At 33.8% G+C, this 20,245-nt stretch overlaps 1 protein-coding gene across 1 annotated transcript in view; it reads right to left on the reverse strand.

Moving 5' to 3' along the window:
• Nucleotides 1-15,132: 15,132 nt before the first annotated feature.
• LOC106875934 (epidermal growth factor-like protein 8) overlaps nt 15,133-20,245 on the reverse strand; it is a 62,913-nt gene continuing 57,800 nt past the window's right edge. The window contains exons 4-8 of the mRNA XM_014924251.3: nt 19,939-20,034; nt 19,615-19,737; nt 17,553-17,641; nt 16,030-16,243; nt 15,133-15,594 (exon numbers count right to left, since the gene is read on the reverse strand). Of these exons, the coding sequence (XP_014779737.1) occupies nt 15,575-15,594; nt 16,030-16,243; nt 17,553-17,641; nt 19,615-19,737; nt 19,939-20,034 (542 nt within the window). The 3' untranslated portion in view covers nt 15,133-15,574. The remainder of the gene's footprint in view (nt 15,595-16,029; nt 16,244-17,552; nt 17,642-19,614; nt 19,738-19,938; nt 20,035-20,245) is intronic.

Below are 20,245 nucleotides of genomic sequence, written 5' to 3' on the forward strand. Positions count from 1 at the left end.
GTAAACGGCTGCAATGTTTCCTTTTATCTAATAAATCATACCCGATTAGACGTCAAGATGTCGATCAACATAAGTGCCGTTAATAGAGGTTTCTACAATAGGTAAAAATACAGCAGTACTGAGGGGAAGGAGTTACACGACACCAGCAGCCTCAATATATGACTAGTACTTTATGTCATCGACCCTGAAAGGATAAAAGGCAAAGTTGATTCTGCCAGAATTTGAACAGAACCGCAACAAACACTGCAAGATATTTTGTTTTGATTCTCTAACGATTATGTCAGAATTGTTAGCACGCCAGACGAAATTCTTAGCGGCATTTCGTCTGTCCGTACGTTCTGAGTTCGAATGTTTATTATCATGTTTATTTGACTATATACTTGCACGAGATCATCTATTTATGAGTCGCACATTTGTATTTAAAAAAACGCATTTAAATTCAGATAGCGATAGATTTCGAACTGAGAAAATTCGCACGTAATTAACAGCTCCTTATGCTCTGATAACACCAATGCACTTTGTTTTGCATTTTATTTTTGTCCTGGGAGAAAACATGTAAAGCTAGATTAATGATGTCCACAAAAAGAAGTAAACTCGATTGCTAACACAAACACTACTCAAAATAAGCTAGCAGTATGAAAAGTCATGGTAGACTACAACTGGTTAGACAAAACGAAGTGATAAGATGATGCAGATAGCTGGACCATAACAGTTCAGAAAAGAAAGCCGAAGAGAAAGAGCGATTCACTTCTGATATGACAACTCGTGAGTATACTTATGGATAATAATAACTGATATTGATGGGTATACTATTATGCTCCCGAGCTTTATTTTCCTTGAGGTGAAAGTCAAATCTAGGACTAGTGGGAAATATAAACAGACAGTCAACCTTCTGCTGCAACGATCGTAGTATCAGGAATGTGCACGACAGGGAAGTACCGTTACTTTTATAAGGGCACAAGGAGTGAGTTGCGATGCTGCGTCTTTCATCGAAGTGCTGTCGGTGTCTGGGAAAGGAAGTTTTAGCCTAGCCGTACTATTGTCGTCATCGGGGCTCATCTTTGGGAGGAACACACACGCACACACACACACACACACACACACACACACACACACACACACACACACACATTCCGATGTATCCAATACCTTGTGAGTGGAAAATTGGTCGACGGAAACACACACACATGCGCGCGCGCATAATCAAAGACCGTGAGTGCTTAATGTGTCTATTTCTGGACGAAAAGAAAAAAAAATTGCAACATTGACCGAAATAAAACCTAGTTCCACCAGTCATAGACCCATTCATTAAATACGAATAAAAGTAAAAAAAAAAAAAAAGGAAAACCTTAAAACGCAATATTTAAAAGAAACAATTTAATATTTTATAAAATGTCTAGTCAAAAGTGAATAAGACGTCTTTTTTATATTCTATGAACATTTCAAGTCAGTCTTTATGTTAGAGAAATACGAGTCAATGGATTACAGATTAAATCTTGCCTCCAAGTATTTATATTCGTAAATAGGAAGAACGCTGTCAAGAAAATCATATATGAATTCTACAAACTTTATCCTGAATACTACCAACAATCAACTCCTTGCTCAAGCTACGCACACCGTAAAATTCTTTCATCACATCCCGTCGTGTTCTCAATTGAATTGCCGCTGTGATTAAAAATATTCTTTTCCTCTATATTAGCTGTTACACGTTCTTATCTTGAGAATTTTCAACAAGTTCTAGTTTTTTTTCTTATGTGAGGCGCATTCATACTTCCGATTTAATAACTCCTTTAGCATTAGTTGGCGGTTTTACGGTAGTAGATCTAACAGTAAAATTTTCATCATAAAAAATTTTCAACACGTTCCCATTTTCTATGTGAGATACATTTACACTTCCAATTAAACATTTTCTGAAGCGTTGGTTAACTATATTACAGTAGCAGTTATAAAAATGAAATTTTACTCAATAACTGCTTTTGGATATATAAAATTCTGGAACAAGGGATTGTAAACAAGTTTCTAATCTGTCTAAACTAATTTTCAAGGACGTTCAGTTATTTAGACTATGCCATAATTTAGCTTTTATTAATGCAGTAATTTTTTTTATATTCTCATTGCATCTTATACTTTTCCTATTATAGTAGATCAAGCTGGTATAGCAAAATAATTACAGGTACCCAATTTCTCAATATTAAGAGTTTCGAGACTTTAATCTTTTCGGAAATCAGTTGTCAGTAGTTTTTAGTAATAAATTATGAAAATTGACCAGAAATAAAAGTGAGATTGTATGTATACACTGGTTAAATGTTAAATAAAGTTTTATGTTTTACTACTGCTTTATTTGTATATTTCAATACTTTAGTGGTAAGGTTATTATTATTCTAGCAAATTAAATCGTTATAATTTTTCAACATAACCATTCTTCCTTGGACTTATCCTTCTCCAACAGACCAGGATCTGGATCAAAGATATCATTCAGACGGATGTTAATACGGTTGGTGCGTTATCTTGAAAGCTTATCTTTCTTTGGGGATTAGAGAATGGAATTTGGTAACACTTCTATTCTGTGATTAAAGTTTTTGCAATCATTTGGAGCTATCATTCTGTAAATTGGAATTATGAGTGATGATACTTCAAATGACACTACAATTAACACTTACGAGGTTTACTTGCCAAATTTTACAGTTGATTTCTTTGAGAATGCTTCAAGAAGAAAGATAAACTTTTTTATCCGAATTCAAGATGGCTTTAAAACGGTTACAAAGTACATCATGACGATTTCGGAGACAAAAGCTACACTTATATGTATTGTAAATGGATTTATAAGAGGCACAACTGAATTATTGGCAGGAGCATATTGTTCCATTTAGGTGAATTGATGAACATCAATAATAATCTCTGATATAGGTCACAAGGCCAGAAAATGGGGCAAGATGGTAAAGTGGGGTTAATATCGATCCCAATACTTTAGAACATAAAGACCCGGTTCAGATATCGCAAGGCATTTTGTCCGACGATTTGACGATTCTGCCAAGTCTTTCAACTTTCAAACATCTGTAGGAATAACAATCACAAATAAGACTAATAGATAATAAATAAAAGATTATATTGGATGCAAGGAGCAAAAGGGCAACGAAATGTTCTGCATTTAGAGTGACATTATGACGTTTTATGAATAACGTAAGCAACATCTGGCAGAATTTCAATAGCCAGAACAAAACTTAAGTGGAAGAGGGAAAAAGTCGTGGACGGAGTTACACTGAGAGAAGTGGTTATAATTGGATGTGTCAACATGGATAGGAGTGGTGAACTCGCAGTTCTTTTGCAGGCTTTATGATTCAGAGTGCTTCACTGATGGTGCACGGGTGAGCTGCGGCTAGTCTAGCAAGCAGGTACAAATGCAAGAATAACACAAGCAACAGCAACACTTTTAGTAACAATAACAGCTAAAACAACTGCGAGGCAAACAAAGAAGTCTGTATGCGGTTATTCGACCTACAACAAATCACATATTGCCGTCTTAAATAAAAAAGCATACATTGGACAATATAATTTTTGGTGTGCAAAAAGGTAAAATGGTTACGAATGGGAGGCTTTTGATCATAAGTTTATCCAATCAAGGCCGACATGAAATCAAACAACAGCAATAACACAAACATTTAAAACAAAAATGTCATATAAGTAAGGCAATCTATTTCTACACAAAGTTTACATTTATTCTTAAACAACATTTCCTTAGAAAGGCATCAATACACAACTACATCAGGTTTTTTTGTTTTGTTATTCAGAGCTGAATGGTTTATTTGTTAATGTTCTTGAAGTGATGATGTGTCAGTTGGATGAAAAATATTCTGTCACTCCAACTTAAGAGATGACGGATAAGCGATTCTTTAGTTCCTGTTTGAGCCAAATACTTCACGAGAAATCCACTAATTGCTTACAATGAACTGAGACGACTGTTGTTCGCATGAGGCAGACTTTAGTCATTAATTACTTTGTCACTTGTGGACCGAGGTTCTATGACTTCTACCTATATGTTAAATCTTGTTTTGATATATGTCTTTGTTTTAAGTTGAAATGTAAAGTTAAAGACGATGTTTGGTTGCAAGTAGGGAATTAGTTACATTTTATATAATTGTTATCTCTAAATAGACGCAAGTCTATTTATATATGACATGGTTAAGAAGTCCGTTTCTTGGTTCGATCCCACTGTATAACACATTGGGTTATTATATTCTAATACAGTCTCGAGTCGACTAATGTAATGTGAGTGTATGTATATATATGTATATATGTGTATATATATATGTATATATGTATGTATATATATGTATATATGTATATATATATATATATATATATATATATATATATATATATATATATATGAAAGAAGGTTTGAAAATGCACTTATTTAAAAAAAATATTTATTTACTTAACCGGTTTCACAACTGTTTTTAAACATTTTTTATTATTCTCAAAGACTTTTGATAATCTTTTTCTAAAAAAGTGAAACCGGTTAAGTAAATAAATATTTAAAAAAAATAAGTGCATTTTCAAACCTTCTTTCATATATATTTCCACTCGTACGGTATTCCACAACTTTACTTTATTATATATATATATATATATATATATATATATATATATATATATATATATATATATATATATATATATATATATACATATACATGTACACACACACACACACACACACACACACACACATATATATATATATATATATATATATATATATATACATGTACATATACATATATATTTATATATACTTATACATGCACATACACACACGCACTCACCCCCATCCACATACACCTACTTATATAATGGATTTCGGTCGGAATTTCTAGCGATGAATGCTCACTGCTCAATGTGGAGTACCCTTTTTAAAGGCTCTGGGGTGAGATTTGAAAGCTTTTGGCTGCTGCTTCTAAACAAAGCGAGCAACCTCGTGGGATTCCCACGTTGGATAGATTATTATTATTTAGTTTGTAACAATGTTGCGAGTACCATAGGGCAAGAGGTAAGTTGCAGGCAATTCCTTAGTTTATGTTTGCTAAATTAGAAATATTCTAGGAGACGACAAGAACATCACTATGTTTGATCTCTAGAGATAAATAGCGAATCATCATCATGTCTATTTGCAAACACAAGTAAAATTGTAGCTACAAACTGATCTCACTTTCCAGCCATAGCTATTTCACTTCACTAACAATGAAAAAAGCATGAACATCACAGCACGATCATAGGAGTCTCTCAGTGGTGCTTCTATCTTCTTGAGATAGCAACCAAATCTCATTCATATCACATCTTACTACCTTCTTAAAAGAAAACATTGAATAACAGTCTTTGATACAATATGTTCGAAAAATAAAAAGACGGGATGGCCATAGCGAGAATATATTTGTTCATTGTTCTACACCATCTGAGTTTAATGGAACTAAACAACAACTACACGATCATTAGATATTTTCGTTTAAAACATTTAAGGTTCGTGTTTAGTAATGGTTATTCTGGTTGTAGGTCCCAAGGGTCCCAGAGAATCAGACTCTCATCGAGCCGAATCCGTGACTCCTAATTTGATTCCAGGTTATTTCACTTCTTATACTTCACTAACGCCCATGGGACAGTCAAAAACACCATAATATCTCATTTTATTTGTATATAAATCTTGAATTTTCATGACTATCTTTTTACAAATAGTAACACATATTTTATGTGAACAAACAATGCTGGTCTGTATATACTATCTAATGGAATTCAAGATCAGGTGCTTAATCTATTGAATGAAAGTTAAATGTTTAGCTTCTCGTTCATATCTTAGTAGGTAGGCTACCACACAAGTAAACAGACACATAATTTATGCATGCATGTATGTATGTATGCATGTATGTATGTATGTATGTATGTATGTATGTATGTATGTATGTATGCATGCAATATATTCATATATGTATATGTATATTTAACTTTAATAGACAGAGAGGTTAGTAAGTATTTAGAACAGACTTTTGAACGTTATTGCCTTCGTTCTTAATGTCGGAAGCATCGCTTATCTATGTTGCAAGGAAATTAAATTTTATTTGAAGAAGGCGCGATGGGCCAATACGGTATTTCACCGCAGCATCTCATACTAACTTTATAGGTAATAAAGTCCTTTTATTTTTCTTACACAGAAATCTTGAAACAGTATACGCAACAAAACGTTTAGAGAAAGCATTTCCACCTAGATGCCTTTGTAGCGAACAGAGTTCTCATTGAAGCAGTAGATATAGTTTCTGCATAATATATTCACAACCTGTCAGTTGTAGTATTTTTCTTTTGGCTAAGCAAGCATAGACACAAATTATTTTCTCTACACCTCTCTTTCCGCATATGTATGCGCGTGCGCACGTGTGTTTGCGTGTGTGTGTTTATATCAATTATCTTTATTACTACTGTGGCAGACAATCCTTTCGAGATTGCACTCACGCAAGACATTACTAATGTATTTGTATCAGCATTTCATCAGTCAAGCTTACATCTTCGTACATAATGTATAAACGCCTAGTTAGAATAGAGGCAGCTGATGAAGGAATAATTCCAAGTGGCTATCTGTTTTCCTATGTGTTCGTTCCGTTGTCTGTAGTTCATTTTTCTAACGTCCTGTACCTTGATATGCATCTATATACACATGTAGATGTAAGTATGTACATATACGTGTGTATACATGCATATATATTCTTTGTATTATTATTATTATTAATATTATTATTATTATTATTATTATTATTATTATATATATATATATATATATATATATATATATATATATATATATATATATATATATATATATATATATACATACACACATACACACACGCGCGCACATACACACATATATATATTGGCCATATAATGTGTCGTTAACATCTTGATAGAGTCGTAGACGTATGTCCTGTCCTGGGAATTTTTAGGCCTAGTGAACACTATCGCTCCAGATCTGACCACAATCAATTTTTTCCAGAAGAAGAGAAAGACACAGACAAAAAGCGAGAAGAAAAAGCGAAGGAAAGAAAAATAATCCCTTTGCTTGGTAGTTTTTTATTTATCCCCGAAAGGATGAAAGGCAAAGTTGATCCCAGTGCGATTTGAATTCAAAGCGCCGGAATCATTGCCGCAAATAAATCTATCCGACTATCTAACGGGTTTGCCAAATGGCCATAGTGCACACACACACACACACACACATATATATATATATATATATATATATATATATATATATATATATATATATATATATATATATATATATATATATATATATATATATATATATATATATATATGTGTGTGTGTATGTATGTATATTTATGTATATATGTATACATATGTGTGTGTGTGTGTGTGTGTGTGTGTGTGTGTGTGTGTGCGTGTGTGTGTGTGTGTGTGTGTGTGTACGTACGCACGGGTGTGTATACTGGTAGTATGCGTACATAAACATAAGACCAAACGAGAAGAAAATACGTAATGACCTTTCTTAAATGCAAGTTCAAAGACAATACTAATTTTACTTTAGTACATAAGACATTCGTCTTGTCGATTAAGTTTCATGATTTATCAACAAAGCTGTTCTTTGTTTAACTACAATTAAATCTTATCTAACCATCAATGTCTTGATTTATTTTATACCTTAACAAGAAAACGATAAGGCAATTGTTGAAGCTTTGTTTAAGCAACGATAATACTTTTTCTGCCGAATTTTATTCTTAACGTTGGCAAACGGATTAATATTATTTACATAAAGTTTCATTTATTATTCACTATAGATGCAGGTGTTTCTCGTTGATAATATATCGTTCATTGTTAACCCCAGTAAGAAAATATTTCTCCCGTTTTAAAGGTTAACGTTTTCGACCTAGATATACCCCCAAAATATTTATTCTTTAAAACATACACCCAACCCATTATTCCCCACCCCCATCTACAACTGCGTTTCCTATCTTTCGTGGCGTTCTTAACAAAACATTGTTCCGAGATCACATAACTCTGACGTTTATGCTTATTTTTTCTACAGTCGTTCTCGTCTTCGTTTCACCAAATGCAATAAACCCTTTGGCTAGAACAGGTGTGGTTGCATCCCAAACCATCTCGACGCCATCAGAATATTTAAGACAGTCTGACAATCAATTTACAAACACTTTTGGGTTAGTAATGAAGTAGGGTGGAGTGAGTTGCCAAGAGCCAGTCAACAAGGCGGCAACAGGATGTAGCACAACATTAAAAGAAGCCATGTAAGCACTTTGTTTATTTATTTGAGGGCAATATAAATCTTTCAGTGGGTGTCCATCATCTTTCCTCATTCTTTCATCTTCAGTAAAAATGTCGATGTTGAAATATCGCAAATGAAACGACGACAGCAGACTGCAAGTGCTACTAGCAAACATCAGGTTGTGTGTGCGCGCGCGTTCAAATGTGAGTGCGTGGCACCTTGGGCAAGTGTCTTCTACTATAGCCTCAGGCCGACCAATGTTTTGTGAGTGGCTTTAGACGGAAACTGACAGAAGCCTGTCGTACACACACACACACACACACACACACACACACACACACACACACAATATATATATATATGTATGTATTTGTGTGTCTCTGTCCCCGCCACCATCGCCTGACAACCGATGTTGGTGTGTTTACGTTCCCGTACCTTAGCAGTTCAGCAAAAGATATCGATGGAATAAGTCCTGGAGTCGATTTATTCGACTAAAGGCGGTGCTCCAGCATCGCCCCAGTCAAATGATTGAAACAATTTTTTTTTCTCCCAATTTTTTTTTTCTCCGTGTTTTTCTCCTTGTCTCCGTATTCTTTCTGTTGAAGAGCGTAGCTCGAAACGTCAAAGACTTTCCGTATTCCCGAGCGTCATACTAATATATACTTTTGTTATTTACACCACCTGTCCTCGTCTGTTGTTATTATTTGTATATTCTCCCACACACACACACACACACACACACACACATATATATATATATATATATATATATATATATATATATATATATATATATATATATATATATATATATATATATCTTCGTTTCAATATGATAAATCAGGAGAAGAGCATACCCTATAAAATATTATATATGCGAATGGAATAATTTGTAGAGTTTAGGTGCTTGAAGTTTTGGTTAACTTCTAGCAAGTTATCTTGTTGGATATCAATGTTTTGTTGTGCACATTTAATAAATACGCCTTCTCTCTCTTTCGTTATATCTGTTTCTCTCTTTCTCGGTTGTGAAAGTTATCATTCATACAAACTTGTAACATTTGTCATTCAGATATTTGGAGTCAGTCTTTACTTCATAAGATATTGGCGCGTCTTTATCCAGTTCATAAACGACTTTCAGAAAATACACAAGTGATTGAAAATAGTTTTCGGAATAGTTTTACTCGATCAGACTGGCTTTGGGATGAATAAAACAACAAATATTTAGTTACCTTCACCCCGAATTTCATTTCAATTATGTTTCCTTGAAGATATATGTAATGTTTGAAAGTATATTTCGGATTAACCCACTGGTGGAATCAAAATTCTGCGACAAAAATGTTAAAAACAAATAAAATGTACTTATTCCAAGAATTTTGCTCTCTTTTAATTAAGTGAATGACATATCTAAGCAAGTATAAAAGGGAAACGACATCATAGTATTAAAATGCACCAAGAAAATTGTACACCCCTTAATGTACTAATTATAGATGATATAAGCTACAAATTCTCAGCTACAAATTCAGCTGGTATCTCCATTCAATTATAATTCTGTCCAATTGCGTATCAAAGTCCCAGGTTGAAATTTAGAATCAGCATAGAACAGACAATTACAGTTTGGCGTTTGAAAAAAAATTTAATGTTTGATGAAACAATTTATTTAAATATTTTATAATGCTCGATGCCAAGTTTAACACATAGATAAAGGTCCAAGTTCACGATTTCCCCATTTACTAATGAAAATTGAGCGCACGCGAACACGCACGCACGCACACACATACACACTCACACACACAGTTTGGAAGCGAAAGGACAATAATAATAATAATAATAATAATAATAATAATAATAATAATAATAATAATAATAATAATAATAAACGTCTTGTGACATGCAACACCAATTCCTAAAATTCTGATGGCAAATTGAATTGTATATATACATACGTACTTCAGTAGTATTAATATATAAAAAAAATGTTGGGTCTTCAATGAGTGAAAAGGTACTTTCTTGAGTTTTGACAGCAATTTAAATAGAAAATTATATTATTGAGGTTGGATAGTTTAATCATACTACAAATTAATTTTGGGAATGTTTAATATTTAGCTGAAATTAATATTGTGTAAAGGTCACTCTTAAGGTTCAATTTCTCAGATTTATACGCAGGAGTGCGCGCATAAACGCACACACACACATGTGTGCGCATATAGACCCATGCCCACACACTCACAAGCATATATACGTTTGTGTTAATGAATGTACAAGACACAATTGATCACTTACATCTCAAGTAACATTATTAGCGATAGCAAAGCTGCTTTCAATCTAGGCTATTGGCTCAAGTGTTGGAGTGTATTTGCACGTTAGAAGTATATAGTTCATCGTTAAGTAAATGCTTACATTCTGATTCATATGACCGGAACAGACAAGGACAAAATGTTAGAAGTAAATCTAGGTTAAATAAAAGAGGTTACGGAGTGAGCTTTGACGATGATGCTATGTTGTTGCTATTGTTGTTGTTGTTGTTGTTGCTGTTATTATTATTATTATTATTATTATTATTATTATTACTATTATAATTATTATTATTAAGGCGGCGAGCTGAACGAAATGCTTAGCGGTATTTCGCCCGTCCCTACCTTCTGGGTTTAAAATCCGCCGTGGTCGACTTTGCCTTTCATCCTTTCGGAGTCAATGAACTAAGAACCAGTGAAACACTGATCGATGTAATCGACTCATCCTCTCCCCCCAAATGGCTGCCTTTGCGGAAAAAATTGAAACCATTATTATTATTATTATTATTATTATTATTATTATCATCATCATCATTATTATTATTAGGGCGGCATTACTGTTGCGGACGAAATGCTTAGCGGCATTTCTTCCGGTTTAACGTCCTGAGTTGAAATGTTGCCGAAGTCCACTTTGCCTTTCATCCTTTCGGGGTCAATAAATTAAGTACCAATTAAGCAGTGGAGGCGATGTAATCAACTAACCACCTACCCCAAAACTTAAGACCTTGTGCCCAGATTACGCTAGTCAAAATGTTTAGAAGCATTTCTCCCAACTTTATGCTCTAGATTGAAATCTGCCTTTCATCCGTTCAGGGTCTGTAAAATAAGTACCAGCAGAACACTGCAGTCGTTGTAACCGACTAATCTTCTTCCCTCCCACAAATTTCAGACCTTGTGTCTATAGTAGAAAAAATTATTATTATCAAGGCAGCGAGCAGGCAGAATCCTGAGCATGCCAGACAAAATTCTCAGTGGTATTTCTTCTGGTTTTTCCGTTCTGAGTTCAAATTCCACCGAGATCGACTTTACCTCTTATCCTTTCGGAGTCGATACCAGTCGAACACTGGGACCGATATAATCGACCACGCCTCCTGCCAAAATTTCAGGCCGCAAAGAATAATTAAGGTGGTGAGCTGCCAGAATCGCTTGTTCCAGTATCACCGACGTCAACTCAGCCTTTCATTCTTTCGGATGCCGATAAAATAAAGTACCAGTCAAATGTTGGGGTCGGTGCAATTAACTTTCACCCTCTCCTTAAATCTGTTGGCCTTGTATCAAAATAGAAACAATTGTTGTTGTTGTTGGTCTTCTTTTTCTTCATCTTAGTTTATAAATCAAGTTCGCCTACTACTGCTGGGATATCGAAGCTGTGGCGGTATGAATCTGAGGGTAGCACTGATAATTTCGCCCAGATACCAAGCTTGGATTACTCTTAGTTTACCTTTCATTTCCTTTTATCGATTCACTGTTTGAATACCAGTTGGTTTCGCTCCTTAGTCATTGAGATACATTAGCCACACACGACAACCACGAGATGATTCGGTGCCAATTCCTCCACAAGACACAAACTATCACGTATTGCACTGGCTGGCAGCCTGCCACTTCGAACTGCGGGAATACGAAGCAATCATTCAAGCTGGCTAAGCATACATCAATGAACTTTCGAATGTAAAAGAGACACCATACGAAACAGCAGCAGCAACAGCAGCAGTAGCGGCGGGGGTAGCAGCTGCGGTGGCGACGACGATGGCGGCATCAGCAGCAGCAACAACAACAACAACAACAACAACAACAACAACAACAACAACAACAACAACAACAACAACAACAACAACAACAACAACAACAACAACAACAACAACATACATTCAAAGAACTTATTCTGCTTTGGTATGCCTAATTAGACATCAAGGAAAAGTACCTCGGTGATTAAACTCACTGATAACAGAAAGCAATTGCTTATTTACCGCACCGAAATCAAATTAGAGCATTTCATCGGTTTTAATATAACATAGTCGCAGTCATATTATATAAAAACTAAAATATAAAGTAACATAATGTCATCTAAAATAAATAAACAAAAGTGAAAGTGTCTTACTGAATATTGAACCTCATGGACCTATATATTGACTATATATATATGTATATATGTATGTATGTGTGTATGCATGTGTGTAATACACATGCATACACATATTATATATCTGCATGTGTCTGTGTATGTCCTCCACCACTGCTTGACAACCAGTGTTAGTATGTTTACATCCCCGTAGCTTAGCGGTTCTGAAAAAGAGACTGCAAAAAAAGCCCTGAGGTCGATTTGTTCGACTAAAAACCCTTCAAGCGGACCCAGCACGGCAACAGCCGAATGATTGAAACAAATAAGAAAAAATATACAGTGAAAGAAAGAAGGAGAGAGAGAGAGAGAGAGAGAGAAAGAGAGAGGGAGAGAAAGAGAGAGAGAGAGAGAGAGAGAGAGAGAGAGAGAGAGAGAGAGAGAGAGAGAGAGAGAGAGAAAAGATATATAAATAAAGAAAACGAGTTGAGAATTACAGAGGATGAGAGAACATTAAAATATTTTACACAAATAGTCATAACGAATATATGAAACAATAACAAAACACTGAATGAAACACATTGTCAATAGTTCTTAGCATTTATTCAAACCGATCAGACAAACTTCGAATTAACTTTGAATCTATCGCTTACTAATCCAGTCAACAATATCTTAAATGTCGAGACGCTAACAGAGTTTGTTATCTCAACTGGAGGTTCTGATTTAATTAATCAGCAAGCAGTAATATTTTCAAAATCTATTTTATAACTCGAAAGATTTCTTATTTTCTCCAAATCTTGTTTCGGTTCCTGTTTACAAAACGTATATTTATAAATATCTAGTTGTAATCTTTGGAGCAAAACTACTTTAGTTTGACCCAACGATATGTTCTTTTTTACTATAGAAGTGGATCAAAGGATTCCTACAGGAATATTTGTAAACTGAAAGAGACGGCATCTGATTTAATACGCTTCAGCCATTGTTGTAAATGGCTGTTGATGCTCTATCTTGCAATCAGCATCACGCAGCACCAGTCTTCAACTCTTTTATAATTGGTACAAGCATGACAATATTAGCTTCAAATGATAATGCATCGAAGAGTGTAATAAACAGAAGAGTTACATTCCAAGCAGGTAATAGTTAAACAGATAGAAACGAAACTTTTTGATCATTCCTGCTATAGGACAAATGAAATGTCAACGCTGCTCAGTTGACCAACAGAAGTTTTTCAGACTTTTAAGTCGCTTACGTCTTAGAATAATCTATGAACTGGTCAGAATTAAGGGGGATAAAATATGAGTTATTCTGGAGTCGGGTTTAAGAATATAACAGGTTACTTAGTTTACGAGAGACATTTGCATTATCTAATGAATGGAAGGCAATGAAGCCAACCAATCAGAAGGAGGCAGGAATATGCCAAATGCAGATACTCACAATATATATATATATATATATATATATATATATATATATACATATACACACACACACACACACACACACACACACACACACACACACACACACACACACACACACACACACACACACACACACACATATATATATATATATATATATATATATATATATACATGTACACACACACACACAATAAATTCATCCAGTGATCCAATCAAGTAACTTGTACGAAAATCTATCGTCCGAAAGCTAATGTCTTGAATGAATTAATTTGGACGAAACTAAGAGAATTGTTACAAACAGGTTTAAAATAATTGATGACAATTAAAAAGGCGTATTTTCATTGTTTTTTTTATAAAGTTATTTATCCATGGCACAATCAAGACACGCTGTTCTGAAGATTTGTCGTTTCCGTTTTGTTTCCGATGAAATCAAGTGAAAAACTTTCGTTTATTAAGATACTTCTGACAAAAGGTTTTCCTTTTTTCCTTGGTAGAATTTTCTTTCACTTTGATTTGTGTAGTGATATAATACATAACGAAAATTTCATTTTAATCAGCGTTACATCTCTTCAGGGTAAAGACGGAATTATATGTCAATAAAAATACATCTAACTCATTTGTTTTTTTATTTTGAAGAATATGATTGCGTGATAAAAGAATCATAGCAACTCCTTAATTCAAGGAGATGACGTCATCAGGGAGATCAGAAGATAGAATGTCAGAAAGACAGGTTATGAAAATATTACTGTATTTTACTTTTTAATTGTAAAACCAGAGTAGTTTCGTTTTAAATCCCTTTTTTACGAAGGTTGTATTTGATCTTTATATATATATATATATATATATATATATATATATATATATATATATATATATATATATACATATATATATATATATACACACACATATATATATATATATATATATATATATATATATATACATACATACATATATATATATATATATATATATATATATATATATATATATATATATATATATATATATATATATATATATATATATATATATACATACATATATACATACATATATATACATATGCATACATAAATACATACATACATACATACATTCGTATGTACTCTTATGTTTTACTTTCAAAAGTAAAGCACTTTTCTGTTTGCTTATAAAGCAGAAACATAATTATTTCACGTCGTATCTTTTATAAAAATAGAGAGAAATAGCCAAAACTTTTCGTTCAAGCCATCTATATTTAATATGTTGTGCAGGGGTTTTATTTTGTACATCAAATACATGTACATAGTCATCATGGCAAACTTGTGGTGTTGATAAATGTATCAATGTTGATAGTTTTCTATCAGGAACAGCCGAGTGCCAAGTTGCGAAGTGGATTTGTACAAGTTGCGAAGTGGATTTGACATCATTCAACTTCTGTATTGCTTAATTTCGTCATGGGACGGCTGGTTGAAATGGGTTGATATAAGATGAGCACACGTCACTATCTTCAGAGTCTACTCTCATATCACAGTCAATTGTATTGACAAGAACCTAGAAAAATACAGGAGAAATATTGAAATGGTTTGGTAAATCAGAAGTGTTCCACACATTAACTGCGTGGAAATGAAATTATGAAACTTCTATTAGGCTCGTTAAACATAAGACTATATCATTCACAGGAAAATAACTTAAAAGTTGAGCATTCTAGCCATATTCATATTTTTTTATCACATTCATTCAACCAGTTTTTTTTCTGTGTATGTGAGAAGTCACTTCCAGAAGCCGGCTAGCAATCAGTAATAAAACAGGTCTCAAGCAACTATTTATTATTGTGAGAATCACAAAAAGAGAGATTAAATCTGAGAAGCTGTCCTAAGAATCATAAAAGACAATTGTTTCTGTATTGTTACACATTCATTGGAAAAGTCTATCCTAAAGTTAAAACCCAACAGAAAAAAAAAAAGTCAAAAACAGAGAAAAGCTTACATGTTGTTGATAGTTTTTCCTCTAGGATACCAATCTGTTCACTGAGAGATTCTACTCTTTCCCGTAGATCATAAGCAGAATAATAACCATTGGAAGACAAGGTGGTTTTTACCGTTGTGGGGCTTGGTGTCGGTCGTTTTTTAATATCATTTATAAGTGCAATTGTTTTCTTGTAGTCTCTTTGTATGACATTCATACTTTCATACATTTCTTCCTGCCAATATGGAAAAAAATGCCAAAATCTTCAGAAATAAATTATAATGAGTTATGTAAAGAAGAATAAATAGGAAGGAAAAAAATGTGTTTCACTGTATCTGAAACTGTAGATCAGAAATATATCGGACAAGGAATCTCTGAGCAAAACAAACATAATGATATAAAATGTTATAGATGAAAACGAAGAGGTGTGTGTGTGTGTGTGTGTGTATAGGGGGAGAATTCACAAAAAACAAAAGACGAAGACACAGATGGTGTAGACAACAAACAGATGTCTTAGTTTAACATTTGGGAAGTGAAAAAGTATATATATATATATGTATATATATATATATATATATATTCATGTGTGTGTGTGTGTGTGTGTGTGTGTAAATAGACGGAAAAAACAGCATTATCTTTTCTACTACAGGCTAAAGGCCTGAAATTGTTTAGGGGAGGGGGCTTGTCGATTACATCAACCTCAGGGCTCAACTGGTGCTCATTTCATCGACACCGAAAGTATAAAATGCAAAGTCGACTTCGGCGGAATTCGAACTCAGAGCGTTGAGACAGACGAAATGACGTTAATTATTTTGTTCGTCGTACTAACGATTATGTCGGCTTCCCGCCTTGGAAAAAGTTGTAATATCGATTTCAAATTTTGACACAAGGCTAGCAATTATTTTGAAGCACTGCTGTAACTTCGATTTCACAAGTGACTGAATTTATCAAACACGCCTGGTCAAGATGGCAATGCTTATCTATTAATGTCAGAAAAGTTTTTGCCTATGTTAGTTTTAACATTTAAAGAGAAAGTGGATGGGGGACATATAATTTTACTGGGTCTATTTTTAGGTTTCCTATTTTTAATTGAAGGGTTGTAAGATGTCTTATTGAAGACGCTGTTAGTGAGGACATTGTTAGAGGAGGGGGACTGCCTTTTCAAATATTTCCTTTGAAGAGGGGAGATTAGATATCCTATTATTGATGTTGGTTTGGTATTCTATATATCTAATACAGAAGTTATAAAAGTCGTATCATTGCCTTGTGTGTGTGTGTGTGTGTGTGTGTGTGTGTGTGTGTGTATGTGTTTGTTTGTGTTTGCGTGTGTGGCTATATATGATTAACGTTTTTAATGTGGCCATTCCCAGTTCAAGACAATGTATGATTTGTGATAAATATGGCTACTGTATCTAACAGTTTGAGCAACCGTGAAAAGGCCTTCCATAGTTGGCTCGAAAGAAATTTTGTTGTACATTCTCAGATCAATCGTAATAAATAAAATCGATTTTTCGAGAATATTTAAAACGTCAAATTAAACATACCTTTTCTTTTTCCAGTATTATAACCTTTTCTGTTAGATTCTTGACATCAGCTTGTAAGTCTCTGTATTCTTCATTGCATGTTAAACATACTGGTTGGAAAGAGACGACAGGAATTCATTTAGCATGCATCAAAATCATATAATTTTCATATAGTTTGAATATTCACAACGATAATATATGTATAATAACATGGAACATAAATGCCACTCATATACACAATAATTGTATCCCCTGCTCTATCTATCTATCTATCGATCTATCTATCTATCTATCTATCTATCTATCTATCTATCTATCTGTCTGTCTGTCTGTCTGTCTCTCCTCTTCTCTCTCTCTGTATATATTTTTGTGTATGTGTGTGTTTGTATGTATATATATATATATATATATATATATATATATATATATATATATATATATATATATTTACACACACACACACACACACACATACAGGCGAATGAACAAAGGAATGAAAGTAATACTTAACACATTTGGTAGGAGCTATGAATATTTTCAGAAAGAATTTATCTCAACTTCAGATGACTTAAAGTTTCATGCTAAGGGCATGTTTATTTCATCTAATACTGGGAGCACACACACACACACACACACACACACACACACACACACACACACACACACACACACACACACACACACACATGACTTATATTCCACCAACGCACCAACCCATATTCTTTTAATATGTTAATCATTTATGTCTTTCAATCATTGGACATGGACCATACTATAGCACCATTTTCGTGAGTTTTACTCGATTACATCGCTCTCAGTATTTAAGTCTGGTGCTTATTTTCCCAAAAACTGTTTCTTGTAGTGTTAAAAGAATATAATGTACAGCATTTAGACAGGTGAAACCAAAAACCCAAAGGCAGTCACATAGAGGCATGTACAAGACAGAATTCTGCGTAAATTACGTCATATAGTTTCAATTCACAATGTATTGGACAATCCGAGACTATTGTTGAAAACACCCAATGTGCTGCGCAGTGGGCTAGAATTCAGAACCATGTGACTGGAGTAAACATCTTAATCCACAGCTATGTATACATACCTTGAAGGTGGGGGCCCAGTTAGAATTTTCTTCAGGTCGAGTAGCCTATTCCGCTCAAAAGGTCCCTGAATAAGGGTTGTTTAAGGGTGTTGATCGAAACACACATGTTTCCAGAAGTGAATTATCCAAACCCCAAAGTATTCCTATCAGTACATGGTTATGATGCTCCCCCACTACTTCTGCTCGTGATCAGAGATGCACATATCGTCAACCAATAAGGGACATACTCAACTGATTATGGTCAAACAACTGACAAGGAAATCTCTGGTATTGAGCAGAATATTTGCTGTAGCCCATGTTTTTATACCAAGACAAAACAATGTACATGATAATACTTCCAATCAGTTAAGATGAGTAGCCACGAAAGCCACTGCCTGGTACTGCATCAGGGCATTTATTATTATTATTATTATTATTATTATTATTATTATTATTATTATTATTATTATTATTATTATTATTATTATTATTATTATTATTCAGTAGTTTTATTTTTATAACGTGCTTTCACTTCACTACCGAGTATGTGCTGTGGTTTGCTGTGGTGCTCTTATGGTTACTGTATTGAAAGTGTTTTGCGTAGGATGTGTGCAGTGCCCAGTAGTGCAATTTTCTGTATGTTATATATATTTGTAAGTCCTGGTGTTTTTGTTATGTATTTGTCTGAATATTTTTTATTGTACCTAAGGCACCTACTATGATAGGAATATGTTTGTCTGTGGTGTTCTGGATTGATGCTTTTTGTACATTATTATTATTATTATTGTTGTTGGTGTTGTTGTTGTTGTTGTTATTATTATTGATATTACTGTTGTTGTTGGTGTTATTACGCTAGTACATGCTAATTTAGTTAGCAGATATTTTATCTTGAAGTTTGGTGACAAGTCTCCTCAAACACTTTCTTAGGATTCTTACATAATATTGGATGGTATTTTTCTGCAGATTGACAATGTGAGTTTCAATGCCCCAGAAAGAACTACTTACTTTCACAAGAGGTCTTGTCTTTGGCCACCTGGAACCCTTCGTAACACCCACATTCATAACTTCCTAGTGTGTTCAGACACGTTTGTTGACACATGTGCATTTCTTGGCTGCATTCATCCAAATCTGTTCAGTAAAAAAAAAAACAAAAACAAATTGAAATAAAATAAAAGAATATTATGTTGTCAGGTAAATTAAACAAGATCACTTTAATGACCGTTCGACATGTTTCTGTTAATGGCAACGATATTTTGATGACATTTATGAATTATTAATTAGACATGTCATTATATTTTTATATTGGTTTGGAGTTTTAAGTTCACGTACCTGTTTCACATGTTGGTCCAGCCCATCCAGTGTTGCATCTACAAGTGTCTGGACCCGTACAAGTTCCGCGATTATTGCAATCCGTACGACACAAAGCTACCAATTAAAGATATAGTTTATTAAAAATATAGCCAAAGCAAGAAAACGGGAAAGATGGCGTAGTATTCTCAAACTTTAATCACAAGTTGTTTGTAAAAATTATTTGTAACATAGTCACGAGTTCAGAAATTTGGCAGAGGGGACAAGTCAAATATATCGATTCTGGTACTTGACTAGGTTTGAAACTAGTTAGGTACTCGGGCTTTAT

The sequence above is a fragment of the Octopus bimaculoides genome, chromosome 2 (assembly GCF_046866305.1).
Source record: "Octopus bimaculoides isolate indiv1 chromosome 2, ASM4686630v1, whole genome shotgun sequence".
In the NCBI taxonomy this organism is placed as follows: domain Eukaryota; kingdom Metazoa; phylum Mollusca; class Cephalopoda; order Octopoda; family Octopodidae; genus Octopus; species Octopus bimaculoides.